The following is a 16374-nucleotide window of genomic DNA, read 5'->3' as shown; positions in this document are numbered from 1 at the left end:
TATTTTCATAAACAGGTAAATGTGCGTATTTTAGAGGACAGGGCAATTCTCTTGGTCACTCTGATCCTGAACTCGCTCGGAAAAAGAAACATAGTTCCCATCACCACTAACGCCATGCAAATGGTGGCGAGCATCGGGGACGGAGCAGCAACAGCGCCGTAGACGCTGGTGCGCTTGTGTGTCAGGTTTGAATATTTGGTCATTTTAGATCCCATGCTTTTTTAAAGGTAAATTTCAACTTGTAAACATCCAAGATCTCAATGTTTCTGTTATACTTGAAGAGCATTTTTTTTTTAAATCTGGGTGGTTTATATATGGTCATTTTTGGTTAACAGCTAGGTCATTTAACACAGTGATGATGCACATTTTTGATCTACGGGTTGAATCATGCATCGATGCTAATTCTATACGTAATATTCGCAACAAGGTTGAGTAAATCTCAGCTATTGTTCGCATTTTACGGTTATCTTTTGGGGTTTAGGAAGATATCTTGATTCAAAGAATGGCCATATTATTAGTGACTGTAAATTTATTGGTATTTATGGGGTCTCGTTTTACGATAATGCCAAATTAACAAATAAATGAAGAAATTTCACATGAAAAACGAGCGGGAACGATGTTTTTTGTTTGTAGTTTAGAAATATCACTAATTCTAACATATTATATAAACGCATAGCAGTTTTATCCTTAGAATCATGCTTCAAGTTAATCTAAATGCATTGTTTAATTGTGTTTAAAGAACTTACTTTCGTTTTAACACGGGAATCTAGCCATTGTAGTTACCAGATTTTACTGGTATTGACACGTTACATGTTCTAGTTAGTGCTAGAGAATTTTGTGTGTATTTAGTAAGGGTATACTCTGGTAGGCTCGAATGAATAAAAGGTTTGGCTTAAGTTAGACAAAAAATAAAATTCTGTGTTGATGGTAACAGTCTCAAAAATAAAAAGTAGAGTCGTGACAAAGTTTGTATTTATTATTTTTTTCTACAGAATTTCTCTAAAAAAGAAAGGTTTGCAAAACAATGAATTACCATATACTAAAAGACATTCCATTGTTCCGGAGTAGGTATATCATGTTGACTTAAACACATGAAACTAATTCCAGAACGATATCATAGAGACAGTCAGTGTGACCAAACCCAATCTCATTTAGTAAAATATGAAGCTATGATAATGAAGTATTGAAGGCCAAGCACGTAAACTAATTTAAATTGTTAAAACCTTTATTTTTGCTTGATTTATGTTTCACCGCTTACTCCCAATGTTACAAATGAACCAACACCCTGGTTTTAAGTTTACTTTATTCTCCTAACATCACATGTATATTTGCGCTAAGTTTACAATTTACTTGTAAAGTTGTTTCAGCCTACGTGCAATATGCGATGTCGTCGTTAAATACACCAACAAATATTACACAATACATGACGAAAGGTGCACATTTTGTTTAGATGAAGATAGAAAGTTTGATACATTTGCGAAATAGTCAAAGGGCCATATACACTTGTTCAACATTTTTATTTCTGTATTTACTTTAAGAATGTATTAAGCCACACACTAATCAAGCCGCTATATAATGTGAAACATATTGACCAATATATGGCAGATTTATTATGCGTAATATATAAAGGTTTTGATTTGTTGGTTCGTTAGGATCGTTACATTAGACTAAAGAATTTACTTTAAGAATGTATTAAGCCACACACTAATCAAGCCGCTATATAATGTGAAACATAGTGCCCAATATATGGCAGATTTATTATGCGTTATGAATAAAGGTTTTGATTTGTTGGTTCGTTAGGATCGTTACATTAGACTAAAGAATTCTTGAAAATGAATACAACTCTGCAAGAGTCAATGCTTTGTTGCGTGTGTAGTGTTTTACTGATTTTCGCTGCCAAAACACAGTCTAAATGCAACCGAAAATTATTTTTTCATAATCTGTATGTATTTCTTGATTCGAGGAATCTACTTTCCAGAAAGTATGTGTAACAATTTATAGCTGCGAAAAGACGAACGACAAAACAACAGTTAGGATAAAACTGGTTTTGATTTTATTAATACGTGCACTCGGGCATGGTTGTTTCTGGTTTGTTGTGGTTTTGAGTTTATTTACACGCGCACTCGCACAAGGCTGTTTTTTGTTTGTGGTGGTTTTGAGTTTATTTATACGCGCACTCGGGCATGGCTGTTTCTGGTTTGTTTGTGTTTTTTGCTGTAGAAAGGCTTTGACCTAGATTTTGATTTTAGACAATTCGATTGATGTGATTTTACGCGGTGTTAGAACTAGCAAAAATGAAGAGTTTTCATTGGTTCATTTTTTTAAGTAAAGAGGCATGAAACGGGATTGTCTTGAAAACATAAATTACTTTTACATACATGTAGTATGTTAACACTGAAAGAATGCCAGTAGAAGACATATTAGAAAAATGATATTTTTGGGTTCGCATACATAAGACTATAACTATATTTTTCAATATAATGTTTTTCAGTAATTTATCGTCAAAATATGCATGTCCTCTTTGGAATAAACGGACTTCCGACTAGCGGCATTTAGGCGACCCCTCTCTCCCCCCCCCAAAAAAAAAAAATAATATATATATATATATATGTTTTCCAAGTGAACTTTTTACGACATTATGGCAAGAAGAATACGAATTAAATACACCTAAATGCACCTTTTCAAACTAATACAACGATGCCAATCAATAACGTTCGTTAATCTTCGACTGCTGTACGTTAAGGGTATTCATATTTATGAATATAATAGCGTGCGTCTTCGATGCCGATAAATAACGCTTTTTAGTCATCGACTGCTGTACGTTAAGGGTATCAATAGTTATAAACTTAATATCGTGCGTCTTCGATGCCTATCGATAACGCTCAATAGCCCACGACTGCTTTATGTAAAGAATATTAATAGTTTTTGCCTGGCCCTTTAAAAGGTATTATGCTCCTTTCGTAATGATAATTTTTGATTATAAACCTGTTTCAATGTTGACATCCAAATGAGTTAAGTCATTTCTACGTGCGCACTTTATAAGAATAAGGATATAAAAATGTATAAAATCATGTATTTGCGGTGTGCGGTCAACAGATGAAATGCATAAGCGAACACGTCTTTAACATTTAATAATGTTGCGTCACGTTATGGGAATTTTAGTGGAGTTTCTTTCCGCCTACAAACAAGTATATGTCAAACACATTCGCCTATAATTCAGTACTTATCTAAGTTAATTATCTTAGTACTCAATACATTCAACTTAGTAGTAAAACTAATGTTTACTTACTCTGATTTAGTCATTTTAATGATTCTGTTTATGCATTTAGATTATCGGCAAAAAGACCTTAAAAATATTTTATTCGTTGTGATGAGTACGTACATAAGTCTTCCACGGACCTAAATCAAAATAAACGTATATGCCATAAACGTTTCGTACATGAATTTGTCATATGTGTAGATATTATTGCCGAGATCTATTATTTCTAACATCGCCGTCAATGTCACTGTTATCGGCGGCCGTGTTGGTGTCGGCGTCGTCCGTGTAGGTGTCATCGTCGGTCGAGTCGGTGTCTGCGGCTTTTGTATCGGTGTCGGCGGCCTTCGTGTAGGTATCGGCCTTGTCGGTGTCAAATTTTGCCGTTTCGGTCATTTCGCTGCTTTAACAACTCTTGTTGTTGCTTTACATCTTATCCACAAGCGACGGCATTGCCTGGCAGTGATCGTTTGTAAATGTTTTAACCGCCTTTGCCAGTAGGACAGGACTTTTGTTTAATTTTAGAAGATATACTAGTATCACCATTTAAAAAATGCAAGACAAAAACTGACGTTAACCAAGGACATTGTATTGGTCTACCTGATGTTAAAGTTGATGTTAAAATACAGATAAAACATATAAGCCTTCATAAATATGTATTTTAACTATTAGCTACGTGGCCACAACCTCCGCAGTTAAAAAAAGCCGAACGACAGCTATTTTCCTATCTGTACCTATCACAATAAACCCGACCTAAAGTGTGCGCCTAAAAAGGGGAGATCTCACAAAGCGGTGTTTTTTTTACGTAGCCTTGTACATCTTGTTTAGTGTTTTTTTGACCTTGCGTTTCTTCAATTTTAAACGCGTAAGGGACTAGGCACCAGAATCCTACTAACTGATGTATCTCATCGCTTACGACACGTGCATCTTTCGCAGTTTTTGCGCGTTTTTTTTCCTTTTCGAAATTAACTTGGCTTGACTACCACGTAAATCCCAGTAAGTTTAAAAATAGAATTGGCATTTTATCTGTACTCGTAAACAGTTATTATTTAAACTGGGAAACCATTATGTGCTATTTTTAAACGGGGGCACTCAGATGAGACAGCAACACGATTGCAGCGTTTATTATTTTAAGCATTTAAAGTGAAGTTGTATCAGTCTCCTACTATCTCGCATTGACAATACTACGCTTGTTTCAAGGAAACACTGTACTTGCCGATCTGGTTTCTAGTCCCTTTCATACCGAATTGCAAAAGATATCAAAATTATAATCATTGACTTCAATATTTTCAGTACCATGAAGGTTCTTGCAATTCTCGCTCTGTTTTGTGCAATCGTGGCATGCCAAGCCTAACCAAGAAAGGGATATGCAGGTGACTATGACGATGGCTATAAAGGTGACTATGACGATGGCTATGGAGGTGGCTATAAAGGTGACTATGTAGGAGGCTATAAAGGTGACTATGACGATGGCTATGGAGGTGGCTATCCAGGTGGCTATGGCCACAAATACGAAGGTGGCAATGACGACTACGATGACGGAAATTATAATGAATATAACAGAGGGTACGGAGGAGGCTACAGATGTGGCAATGGCGGTTACGGCGGTGGCCATGGTGGCATCGGTGGCGAATATGGCGGATACCATGCAAAAAGTACGTTTTAAAAGTAAATATGAATGGATACTTAAAACGGCTTTTTGAAAGTAATGAACTTGATCATGCCATTTGTAATTCGATTAACTGTACGGCAACTATTAACTACTTGACTTGTACAGTGGGACAAAGTGTTTTACTTTTTGGGAAAGGCTCGAGTTGTTAAGATGGTTTACGTATCTCCTTACACCGAATCCAAATCATTCTATGTATGTGTTCATCATATTTATTTTCTCTTTTTCCAGAATACTAAAGACAGACCCCTCAATTCCATTGAATTCCAATTCCAATTCCATTGACACCAGTCCTGTGTTTTCTATGTTTTTCTATGTCACAATAAATTATACGAAGTATTTACAATTTGTGTCACGTGATGCTCTATCAACATAAACATCAACACCAGTCATTATAGAAAGTGAGTTGCTTCACTTGTTGTATAAACAGATAGGGTATGCATCAAATGATCATGTATATTAATAGTAAGTATGCAATTATCGATTTGCATTATCAATTATCACTTGACCATATATATTCAAGCTTGGGAAGCGAAGGTGTAGAACCACACATCAGTTTTCTTCCCGTGTTGTTCAAGTGTTAAGTCAACCGCCACAGACTAGTGATAATGCCAATAATTAAGATTATGTTCGATCGGCATGATCAGAAAAGACAACTGGTTGTGTTAAACTAAAGTGTGTGCTGTTAAGAAACAGTGTTATATGACCAAACAATACCTATCACTTCACCATACTTCAAAAACATAACACGAATGCAAGAATAACTTCTGCCATTTTCCAACATGAGGGGATTAAAAGGATTTAAGTGCCCTTACTACTGAATCCTAGAAGATTCTACATGTATTTCACAAGCAGTTTACCCTATACGAGAGTTGTCCCAAAAGTCCATAAAATTTCTCAGCTTCCTGACGTCAGAAAACTATGACGATTTAAACAATAATCAGAAAGCATATCTGAAAAATTTGATGCATTTTCGAGTTAAAAACGCCAATAATTCTTACCATTTATGAATAATTCATTTTCAACTTCATTTTTTAGTTTCGTTTTAAAAAGCGGTCTAAGTTCTTAGTTCTTGAAAGTCGTTGAAAGTAAAATATTGTTAATTCAGAAATATTAACCAAACTGTTCATATTGTTGTAACAGAAATAGCTGTGCAAAACAAACAAAACGCTAAAAATTTCCATCGAGATTATTGAACGAAGAAAACAACGATCAGGCGACGCGTTGAAATTTGAAATGAGTTTGTTTGTGTGTCAAATATTATGAATGAGTTTTCAGCGTTAAAATACTGACATAAGCACGAATAATCATGCTTGCATGTACGTCCAACTTCATGGGGTTTGTTGTAATAATGTCATCTAATATTCTTATTTATATAATCATAAAATAAAAAAAAATCAATCCAATAGCTGTAAGTGTTCCATAAAGGAACTCTGGATATGTGGCATAAAACCATAATTGCTAAGATGAAGGATTCATATATTTATATCTAGCATTTATGTGAGTGAATATTTTTAGGAAGAGGCAGAAGGGGCAGAACTTCATGGAGCATTTAATCCTTTGAACTCGTTTAGTATAACGTAACCTTTATACCAGAAGTAGCACAGAAAAATCATTGAAATGTCCAAGCCCATGCTGAAACATTTCTGTCTAGTTTTTCCTCCAACCCATCGCTCCTCATATTTGCTTTCCAATCTTTGTCATTTTGTTTACCCGAAAATGCGAAAAGACAAACTAGCAGAAATCAGCCACCAAACTGCACAGTCAACCTTTCTCGAACATCATTCTAAGTTTTACGACTATTACTTCATTTTTTTCATATCATATTCATATAGATATATTTCTAGCAAACTTCAAATATCATTAATTGATGCAAAATACACATTCTTGCATTAATGTTTCGTTACGTTATGATGATAGTATTTCTTTTTTAAGGCTACAACCAATTGTATTTCGAACCCATTTGTTCCCACTTACGATTTCTAATTACGAAATAAGTTGTTCATCATATTACTCATTAAATCACTCTTTACCAGTCATTGTGTTCACTTTGAAGATAAGATTGATATGGTTGCAAACTCTCACAATCCAGTTTAAACCCACTATGGTGATTATCCCTGTTTCGCTAAACGGTTCAGTCTTGTGTGATGACATTCGGAACTCCTCGGCCATTTGTATCCAAAAAACCTTGGATGTATATGGACGGCTTACATTGTCAGAAATCGGTACTGTTTAAGTCCGCTACAAGTAGATCGCGTAGTAATTTAATTTAGCAGTAAAACTAAATGACTTCACTCTTCAAAATCTTAATTATGTTTGCAATATTACACTTCACTGGCAATCAATTTAAACTTAGATCAATAAGTACAAGCTATAACACTACATTTAATTAATTATATAATCCAAACATTTACGAACTACTTCTACTGATATACCGGCACACATCCGAGGTTGTGTACGACAGAAATGGTCGAGGAGCTCCGAATAGTGTGATGAAATAGCTTGACCTTTTTGCTTATTTCGAAATATGTACAGAAATTGCTTAAAAACAAGAACTTTGCTATACCACACATAATCCACTTTTAACCCAAAACATGATAATATATCAAAACCACGTCGTATACTGTTTTACAGACTGTAAGATGTTAGATTAGGTGACTTTACAAAGTATTTGCGGTACAAGCTAACTTAGATGATTGGTTCGTATTTCGTATGACATGCACCGCCTAATTAAAATATAAAAACATTGACAACGTATGAGACCTTTGTATCAGTAATTGATGGATTGAATTGTAAATACAGAAGCAGAAATTGTTGGTCATCATTTGTCTATAATATCACGTAATTTTGTCGTCAGACCGTGTATAAAAGGTCCACAAGTCCCTCACATTTGCAGTGTCTGCTCTTGCAACTCGTCTCTACAACATGTAAGTAGAAAAAAGCTTTATTTTTTTTTTAAATAATAATAATAATAATAATAATAATAATAATAATAAACAAAAAAAATGAAATAAATAATAATAACAATAATAATAATAATAATAATAATGATAATAATAATAATGATAATAATAATAATAATATCGTATGATAGCTACTTTCAAAATTAAAAATTAAAGAACGGAACGTTAATTTGTCCATTGTATTCTACCAAATTACGCAGCTATATAACAATTATACACACCTAAATAAATATTAGATATTAAAATTTCAGTGTGACTTGGACTTGGGATTAATATATTAGATATGTATAATGGTGTACCAAATGCAAGCTTTTATACAACTCAGCAGTCAGTTGTATAACTCTTGGTGTAGTTGTCTATAGGTTTGCAAATTTAAATAATTTGATCGGTTATTATTTTGGATAAATAACTTGTTTGGCTAAATTTGACAAAACCAAACAATTAACAACTTTTATAGAATTGACACCTGGCATTTATCTAATGATATAACTGTTAGTCGACTGTAAGTTTTTCATAGCGTAATGCTGCCATACGGAAAAGAACCAAAAGCAGAACGCTTATCAGAACCAAATGCAAAGTAAAAATATTATTTTATAGTAATAATATTAGTATAAAGAAGTCGTTTTGCATTGACCTCTTCATCAGCAAAATTACTAGATACCACATTAACAAACAATAACTACTTTAGCTTATGTAATTAAACCTTAAGTTCAAGAATTCAAAAAATGTATATAACAGTGGCAACACAGAAAATTAACCCTGCGTAGTTAAACCGTTTCCGCTTCTAAAATTAGTTTTTTCGTTTACTGTGCTACCTTATCCATCAGATCAAACGATTTACGATATCACAAACTCAATATTTGCCATATATTTGCGATAATAAACCTGATAAAATCAAACAAGAACAATTAGGGGAAACGGTGGACTTAACCTTCCAAATGTAAGACACTTTCTTCCTGCTTTGAAAGCAAGGTAAAAGGACTCATCGATGAAAATAACCAAGGCGAATGAAAGTATTCACAAACAAGTTATTCAAAAAGAACGGTAGAACTGTTGTGATTTAATGTAAACGTGAAGAAAATGACATAAAACACAAGTGTGATCATAATGTATCACAACCTCCTACATCTATGGAACATACTTTATGTTGGAATACAAAATATTGATGTCAGAAAATTCATGAACAGGAACAGTTCAGAAATGCAAATGCAGTAATGAAATGTTATATTATAAAGAATGGCATAAAAGAGAAATACTATACATGGAACACATTTTCGATTTGAGAGAAAAAAAGAACTCATTTGATGCATTATCTATACCAAATTCAAAACCGTTACTTTGAAATATCTACAATCGACTAATTATATACTACAACATATAAATAATGACTTCAAATATTTTTTTTCAGCAGAATATACGTCAATGCTTGAACAAATCAACTCTAAAAGAAACTTATCATAATATCTTTATAAGACATAGATTAAAATAATAACATTGAGTTAACAAAACAACAAAAATGGACATGTTATTTTCAGAAGGAGATTAATTGAAACTTCAGACTAAAGGCATACTCGTTAAACAAAATATGCTGACAGTTTTATTTGGAGCAAACACAGCTACACGTAGTAGATAAAGCAACTCAAACTTTATTATTATATTGATAAATATTTAATTCTCTTTTAAAATACCGAAGTGATACAAAACTTTCGTAACTTTCAAAAAACTTTCAAATACGAATAAAAATTGGATGTGAAATACCACTCATGAAATATAAATAAAAATAGCCATTTGCATCAATGTTTTTTTTTAACATAAAACATAAGCAAAATAACCAACCAAACATAAAATACCAGAATGTCTACATGGTCTTGGTTTAACTTTAAGCAACGAGGCTCAGCCATGTACATTTCATTGTTAGCTGTGTATTATCACATAGACTTATATATTTTCAGTACCATGAAGGTTCTCGCAATTGTTGCTCTGTTTGGTGCCATCGTGGCATGTCAAGCTTATCGTAAAAAGGGATACGGATACAGTGGTTATGGAGGTGGCTATGGAGGCGGCTATGGCGGCCTAGGTGGTTACGGTGGCGGTTATGGCGGTTATGGTGGGGGCTACGGTGGTAATGTTGGCGGCTATGGCGGTTATGGCGGTTACGGCGGCGGTTATGGCGGATACGGTGGCGGCCTTGGTGGTTACGGTGGCAGTTATGGCGGTCATGGCGGCGGATACGGTGGCCTTGGCGGTTACAGTGGAAGTTATGGCGGCGGCTACGGTGGCGGCTACAAAAAATTGGGTTATGGCGGCTATGGCGGTTACGGTAGCGGTCTTGGCGGTTACGGTGGCAGCCTTGGCGGATATGGTGGCGGCTATGGCGGCGGATACGGAGGCCTTAGCGGTTACGGTGGTGGCTATGGCGGCTACAGCGGCGGCTACGGTGGCGGCTACGGAGGCGGTTTTGGTGGCGGCTACAAAAAAATGAGTTATGGCGGCTTTGGCGGTTACGGTGGCGGTCTTGGCGGCTACGGTGGCGGTCGTGGCGGTTATGGTGGCGGTTATGGCGGCGGCTACGGCGGCAGTTACGGCGGCGGTTACGGTGGCGGCTACGGAGGCGGTTACGGTGGCAGCTACGGTGGTCACGGTGGTCACGGTGGCGGCTATGTGCGACACCATGGGCAAAGTACGTCAAATAAGTTAACATTCATTTGCTAAATAAGAATAATACTTATTGAAAGTTATCTTTAATTCATACAATTTATGAGCTTTGTAACTTTGGCTAAAATTCTAGACAGTTGTACAACGTCCTTTATGTTTTTGTATATGCTCAAATCAATCTGTATACATGTGTTCATTAAAGTTATATTCCTTTTTTGTTTCAGAATACTAAACACATGCACCTGAAATCCATTGACACCAGTCCTGTTTTACTATGTTGCAATAATAAATACTAAATAACTACATTTTGTGTCATGTGATTCTCTATAAATAGAAACAGCCTAAGAAATCATTGCCGAATATTATAAAAAGAGAAACGATAGTTGATTCCCTTGATGTAAAAATTGAATAAGAAAGAAGGATTATAACTAACGAATCCCACTTTAATTATCTAGCATACTTAATATGTTATCGATATATATAAATATTCCAAAATAATAACATACTTTTTCTTTCCTTTCTGTATGCAGTTTAGAAAACAAAACCTGAGTTATACATTAAATTGTTGATGGGTTCCTTCAAGAGTTTTAAAACTGCAGTAAACGAATTTGTTAAGTCTTGAAATACGATTAATTGTATTAACCAATGGTTAGTTACTACGCAATATTTGAGGACAAACACAGATATAAATATATAGTTTATGTCAGGAGATGTCATATAAAACACAATTGTAATCATTGCGTATTGCGTATGATATGATGAAGAATGTCAGATTCTTTTTATGACATGGCTTATCAGGAAATGAACAGCAAACAAGACCTACCTGCTTCACTGGTCTACCTGATGAGACAATGTATCCGATCATTTCAATTCCGTTTAAATGAATAACGTGATGATATCTAGAAAAAATCGAAACATAAAAACTATACTCTTAACAAAATTTGCTAACTTAAAATGGTGACGTCAGATCCAACATGTTCCGACTGTTTTTTTTTTTTAAATAACAAACCATTCAGCATCCAAACCAATAATAATGGAAAGTAGCCAATAATCTAATATCCCTAATTTGATTCACTGTGGTGTGTTAATAAAAAGCAAAAGGCATCTAACACTGAGTGGTCAATTCCGAATTGGTTTTATTTGACCATTAATGTAAATGTTTGTTGTTCGTTTTATATAAATATTACATGTGTTAATCATTTTCAAGGAGACCAACGTTTGATTTGCATTTCTATTGCAAAACTTGCAGATTTTAGAGCCCTCCGGAAAAAGGTGCCCCCAAAGTCAAAATCGTATTTTGACGGGGCAATGTCACTTTATACTTATTTGCACACGAAAAAAAGGTATGCCTTAACAGAATTAGTCTAGTTTATGATTGAAATCAAACAAAAGTTCATTTTAATGTCAAAACATCCATGTCCTTGATAACCCCGAGGATTTTACAAAAACAATCCAAATCCAATTTTTTTTACATATTAATAATGGAAACGACCTTTAACGTCACAATTCTACTATTGGAGGGGGCAAAATGGCAAATACTTTGGTAGTTTTTGGTTATCCCGGATTGAAATTGAAAGAACAGAGACCACTACATAAATCTCCTACATACATAGTCGATTGGCCATTTTGCACGCGAAAATGCACTCATTTCTCGTGTTTTACGACCCCCAACACAATATATGGGAAGAAAGTTACACTTGTGTACTAAACATTAAACAAACTTTAGAAAATAAGTTATATATCTTATATGAAAATATAATCGAATGAGAGTAACCACTGTGTATTCGATACCACATACGGTGAAGGAGCACAAACAATGCGCTGAAAATAAAAACAGAAAAGGTAGATCAAGCAGATCAAGCATTTTCATCATTTTTTGGAAATCACAAACCATACAACTTCAAACCCTATAGAGATGGAGAGTAGCCAATAGTCTAAGATGCTATACCAATCCTTTTTTTTCACTGTCATGTGTTTATACAAAGAAAAACAGTGACACTAAGTGGTCATTTACGAATTGGTGTAATTTGCCCTTAACCCTACCGCTAACCCAATTGGCAAGGGCAGAATCGTAAACATTAAAAACATCTAGCATCCTGATTACTGTATTGTTCCGATTGCAGGTTGTTAATTCTTGCAATTGTGTATAGGTGATATATGGATTTGAAAACGCTTTGTAAAGACACCTAGATAACGAGGCAGCGTTTGTTGGAAACCATCTAGTTTAAAAGGCAGTGGTATGTGAAAGCCATCTAGACCACGAAGCAGCGCGTTGTGGAAGTCATCAAGGTTACAAGCCAGTGGTTTGTCGAAGCCATCTAGTTCACGAGGCAGCGCTTTGTGGGAACAATCTAGTTTACGAGGCAGCGCTTTGAAGAAGCCATCAAGTTTACGAGGTAGCGCTTTATGGGAGCCATATCCTAACAAGGCAGCGCCTTCTGGACGCCATCTAGTTTACGAGGAAACGTTTTGTAGGCGCAATCTATTCTACAAGGGAACTCTTTGTGGGTGACATATAATTTACAAGGCAGTACTTTGAAGAAGCCATCTGATTTACGAGTTAGCGCTATGTGGAATGTTACGCTATGTTACGAGGAGGCGCTAAAACCAGGTAGTTCAGACTTTGTTAAGCCCTCTAGAATACGAGTTAATTCACAAACAAATGTTATCTTAGACTTATATTTTTTTACTTGATTAACAATTAAGTACACTTGGTTTAAATGCTGGCTACACGTACTAGCCGTTTATATTTTAACGCTCTTTACTGAATCTTTGTCCCCTTGTTTTACTTAATACGCACCTACAAGTTTTGATGATGAATTTGTTAAGATATTTTACCTACACGACCCATTATGCTGTTTTGTCTCGTCAGTTTGTTTCCTTCGCTGGTTGAAGCTTGATTCATTGCATAAAACGCCCTGGTGACACACTCAAATTTAGTTAATCAAACTATATCTTTCATATCTGTAATAAGCTCATTTACATCAAGAACAACCCCTATCGGATTTAAACAAACTCCTACCCGCTCAACATGTCCGTGAAAACATGCATTCCTGATTTTGACAGCTTGTACCTTTTTTGTTTTCATAAATTGAGTCGTCCGTACTCCTACGAACGCACAGAGAGTCACACTTTGATACAATAATAATTGCGCTAACTTTAAAAGTGTCAACAAATGTCTATAACTTCGACATGTAACGCTTTAAATCCAAATTGATTCCAGGTTCATTTGAAAACACTAAAATGATATATTTTGTGTCAAAGGCATTAAATTTTCCAACGCATAAATTGCGTTTCAAAAACATTATTTACAAACAGTGCTGTAGGGGTTTCGGATCAAAGCGGAACTTTTACCCTCTGAGACAGTGAAATATTTATAGTTACAGTAAAATATTCATAGTTATAGTGAAATAGTGTTGTATACAGTGAAATATTGATAGTTACAGTGAACTATTGATTATTTGGCACTCACACATTTTACCCGAAGATTAATTTATTGCTAGCACTAAAGATAAATAAACAGTACTGAAAGGTTAGCAATATAAATCACCTCGCAAAGATCGATCAAAAACATACTTTCAAACAAAGTCATAGTTTGACCAAATGATGGTCGTTTAATAGAAAAGGATTTAGAAATGACACATCAATTGCAAAAGTGATTAATTTACTTTTACAATGATGTGATATGTAACTTTCATTTGCTTAGGCCAATTTACCTATGTCTGAACATTGTAATTGGAGAAATCAAATAGAATAAGCCAATCTTAACAACATTTTTTACCGTTTTATTGTGAAATCGCTTCAGCCAAAAGTTTCATTAATAAAGTTGTTTATGCCACTGAATGCGGATGATAAAGTTACGTTTGCTAAAACTAGCGAAGATATGCGACATAATTTAAATATTTACATGAACAGTGTTCAAAGTGTCAATAAAGATAAAACTAAAATAGTTGTATTTAAAAAAAGGGGGTATAATACTTGAAAATGAACATTTTACTTTAACGACTCTGAAATTGAGGTTGTCTCGATATGTTGTTGTCTTGCAGTCGTTATGACGTCTGATGGTTTTTTTGATAAAATGTCAAAACCCTCTATCTGGTCAATGTCAAAAAGCAAGTTAAAGAGACATTTGTTTAAATTTACAAATTTGTCAGTTACACATTATCTTGATTTTTTTGATAAATTTGTCAGACCCATTGTTTTATAGCTGTGAAGTATGGGGTTTCTCGCAAGCATCATTGAAAGAGTTCATACATTTTTTTGTAAAGAATCTTATGTGTGAAAGTTTCTACTCAGAATGACTTTGTTCATAGGGACCTGGGTAGAATTAATATGTACACGCAGTGATTTACTTATATTGTTAAGTACTGGTTTAAAGTTGCACTCTCACAGACGGATTGCACTTTTGTAAAACAATTGTCTTGGAATGAGCTAACTATTGCATATTGAAACCAGTGATATAAGACTAATGACAAGAGAGCAGATTGCAGTATTCATATTTACGTTCGAAAACTGATGTTTAATGGTTTAAAGCGTAACTAACACTTTTAGAAAAATGAAATATTTGGCAGTTATCAAAACAATTGAGATCTGTTATATTGTGGGTTATGTTATATGACTGAATAGAAGGCAGTGATGCCAAAATCAGCTGAATCTAGGACAAAATAATTAAAAAAGATCTAAACTGTCAATCTGTGAGAGTGAAGATTTAAGATTTTAAATTGTGAAGATAAAAATTATATTAAAGTAATATACAATGTATTTTTCAGAATGGCTTTGTTTATGGGGAGCTTGGTAGACTTGAAATGAACACACTCTGATTTACTTAAATTGTTAAGTACTGATTTAAGATTTTAAATTTTGAAGAAAGTATATACAGTAATATATAATGTAATTTCAAATGTGTCCATGAAAAATATCGCATAGCTCTGACAAGTTTTTTAGTCTTATCACATAGATTAAATATTGAAACCGGTAGATTGTCTAATATTATAAAAAAAATGAAGTAGGGTGTAATTCATGTAAAAAATTAGAAGACGAGTTTCACTTCTTTTTTAAGTGCAATACTTATGTAAAAAACTACAGAAATAAGCTCAGTAGCCAAAAGTTTAATTATAAACCCAAGTCATTTTGGGGAAATTTGAAAACAAATACCTCAATAAATAGTACACTATGATTGATAACGATATGTTAAAGTCAAATAATGATAATGATTTAAGTAGAAACATTATTGTCTATGTATATAAAGGCTTTGAAATAAGACGGTTGACAACAACATTATGGTAAGATATATCAATAAGCAGTACCTTTTGTAGAAAGAGGACTATGATAACTAATTGGTAGCTCTGAAAACAATATTCCACAAAGTAATATGGTGAGGCAGTTGAAAGTAAAAATATCTTATTTTGTGAAATAGTGAACACAAAAACACTCATTCATTAATAGTTACATAACTCTTAATTACAATTCCAAACTGGTTGTTATAATATAATAGATTATCAAATTGCAATTTGTTTAACTAATTTGTGATTTTCGGATCATTAGGTTAACATCCACTTGTAACTTTGAAATGTTTATTAGTAATTTATTTATTACACTTTCGTTATGCCCTTAACCTAGAATATATTACTTGTCAAATAAACAAGCCAAATTGAAAATGTAATGTACATATGTCTGTTCGTATATGTGTTATATGCATTGAATTATGTTAAAATGTTTGATCACGGGTCATTTTGAACTATTTCAAACACATAGTATGTAACAATAGATCACGGCTGATGCAACGAGTCAACTCTAAAATATCGTTTGTAACGACATATTGAGAATGATGG

General features: G+C 34.2%; 1 protein-coding gene across 1 annotated transcript; it reads left to right on the top strand.

Moving 5' to 3' along the window:
* Positions 1-7797: 7797 nt before the first annotated feature.
* On the top strand, positions 7798-10848 carry LOC128212348 (acanthoscurrin-2-like). The gene is made up of 3 exons (XM_052917752.1): positions 7798-7852; positions 9841-10568; positions 10768-10848. The coding sequence occupies exons 2-3, from the start codon at positions 9845-9847 to the stop codon at positions 10773-10775; spliced, it is 732 nt and encodes a 243-aa protein (XP_052773712.1). The 5' UTR covers positions 7798-7852; positions 9841-9844; the 3' UTR covers positions 10776-10848.
* Positions 10849-16374: the final 5526 nt, after the last annotated feature.

Source organism: Mya arenaria, chromosome 12, assembly GCF_026914265.1.
Source record: "Mya arenaria isolate MELC-2E11 chromosome 12, ASM2691426v1".
NCBI lineage: Eukaryota > Metazoa > Mollusca > Bivalvia > Myida > Myidae > Mya > Mya arenaria.
The sequence above is the reverse complement of the archived record's forward strand: the minus strand, read 5'-3'. Positions and strand labels throughout refer to the sequence as shown.

What these genes read in the sequence shown, in the direction of transcription:
- LOC128212348 (XM_052917752.1), top strand. Translation starts at nt 9,845, where the DNA reads ATGAAGGTTCTCGCAATTGTTGCTCTGTTTGGTGCCATCGTGGCATGT.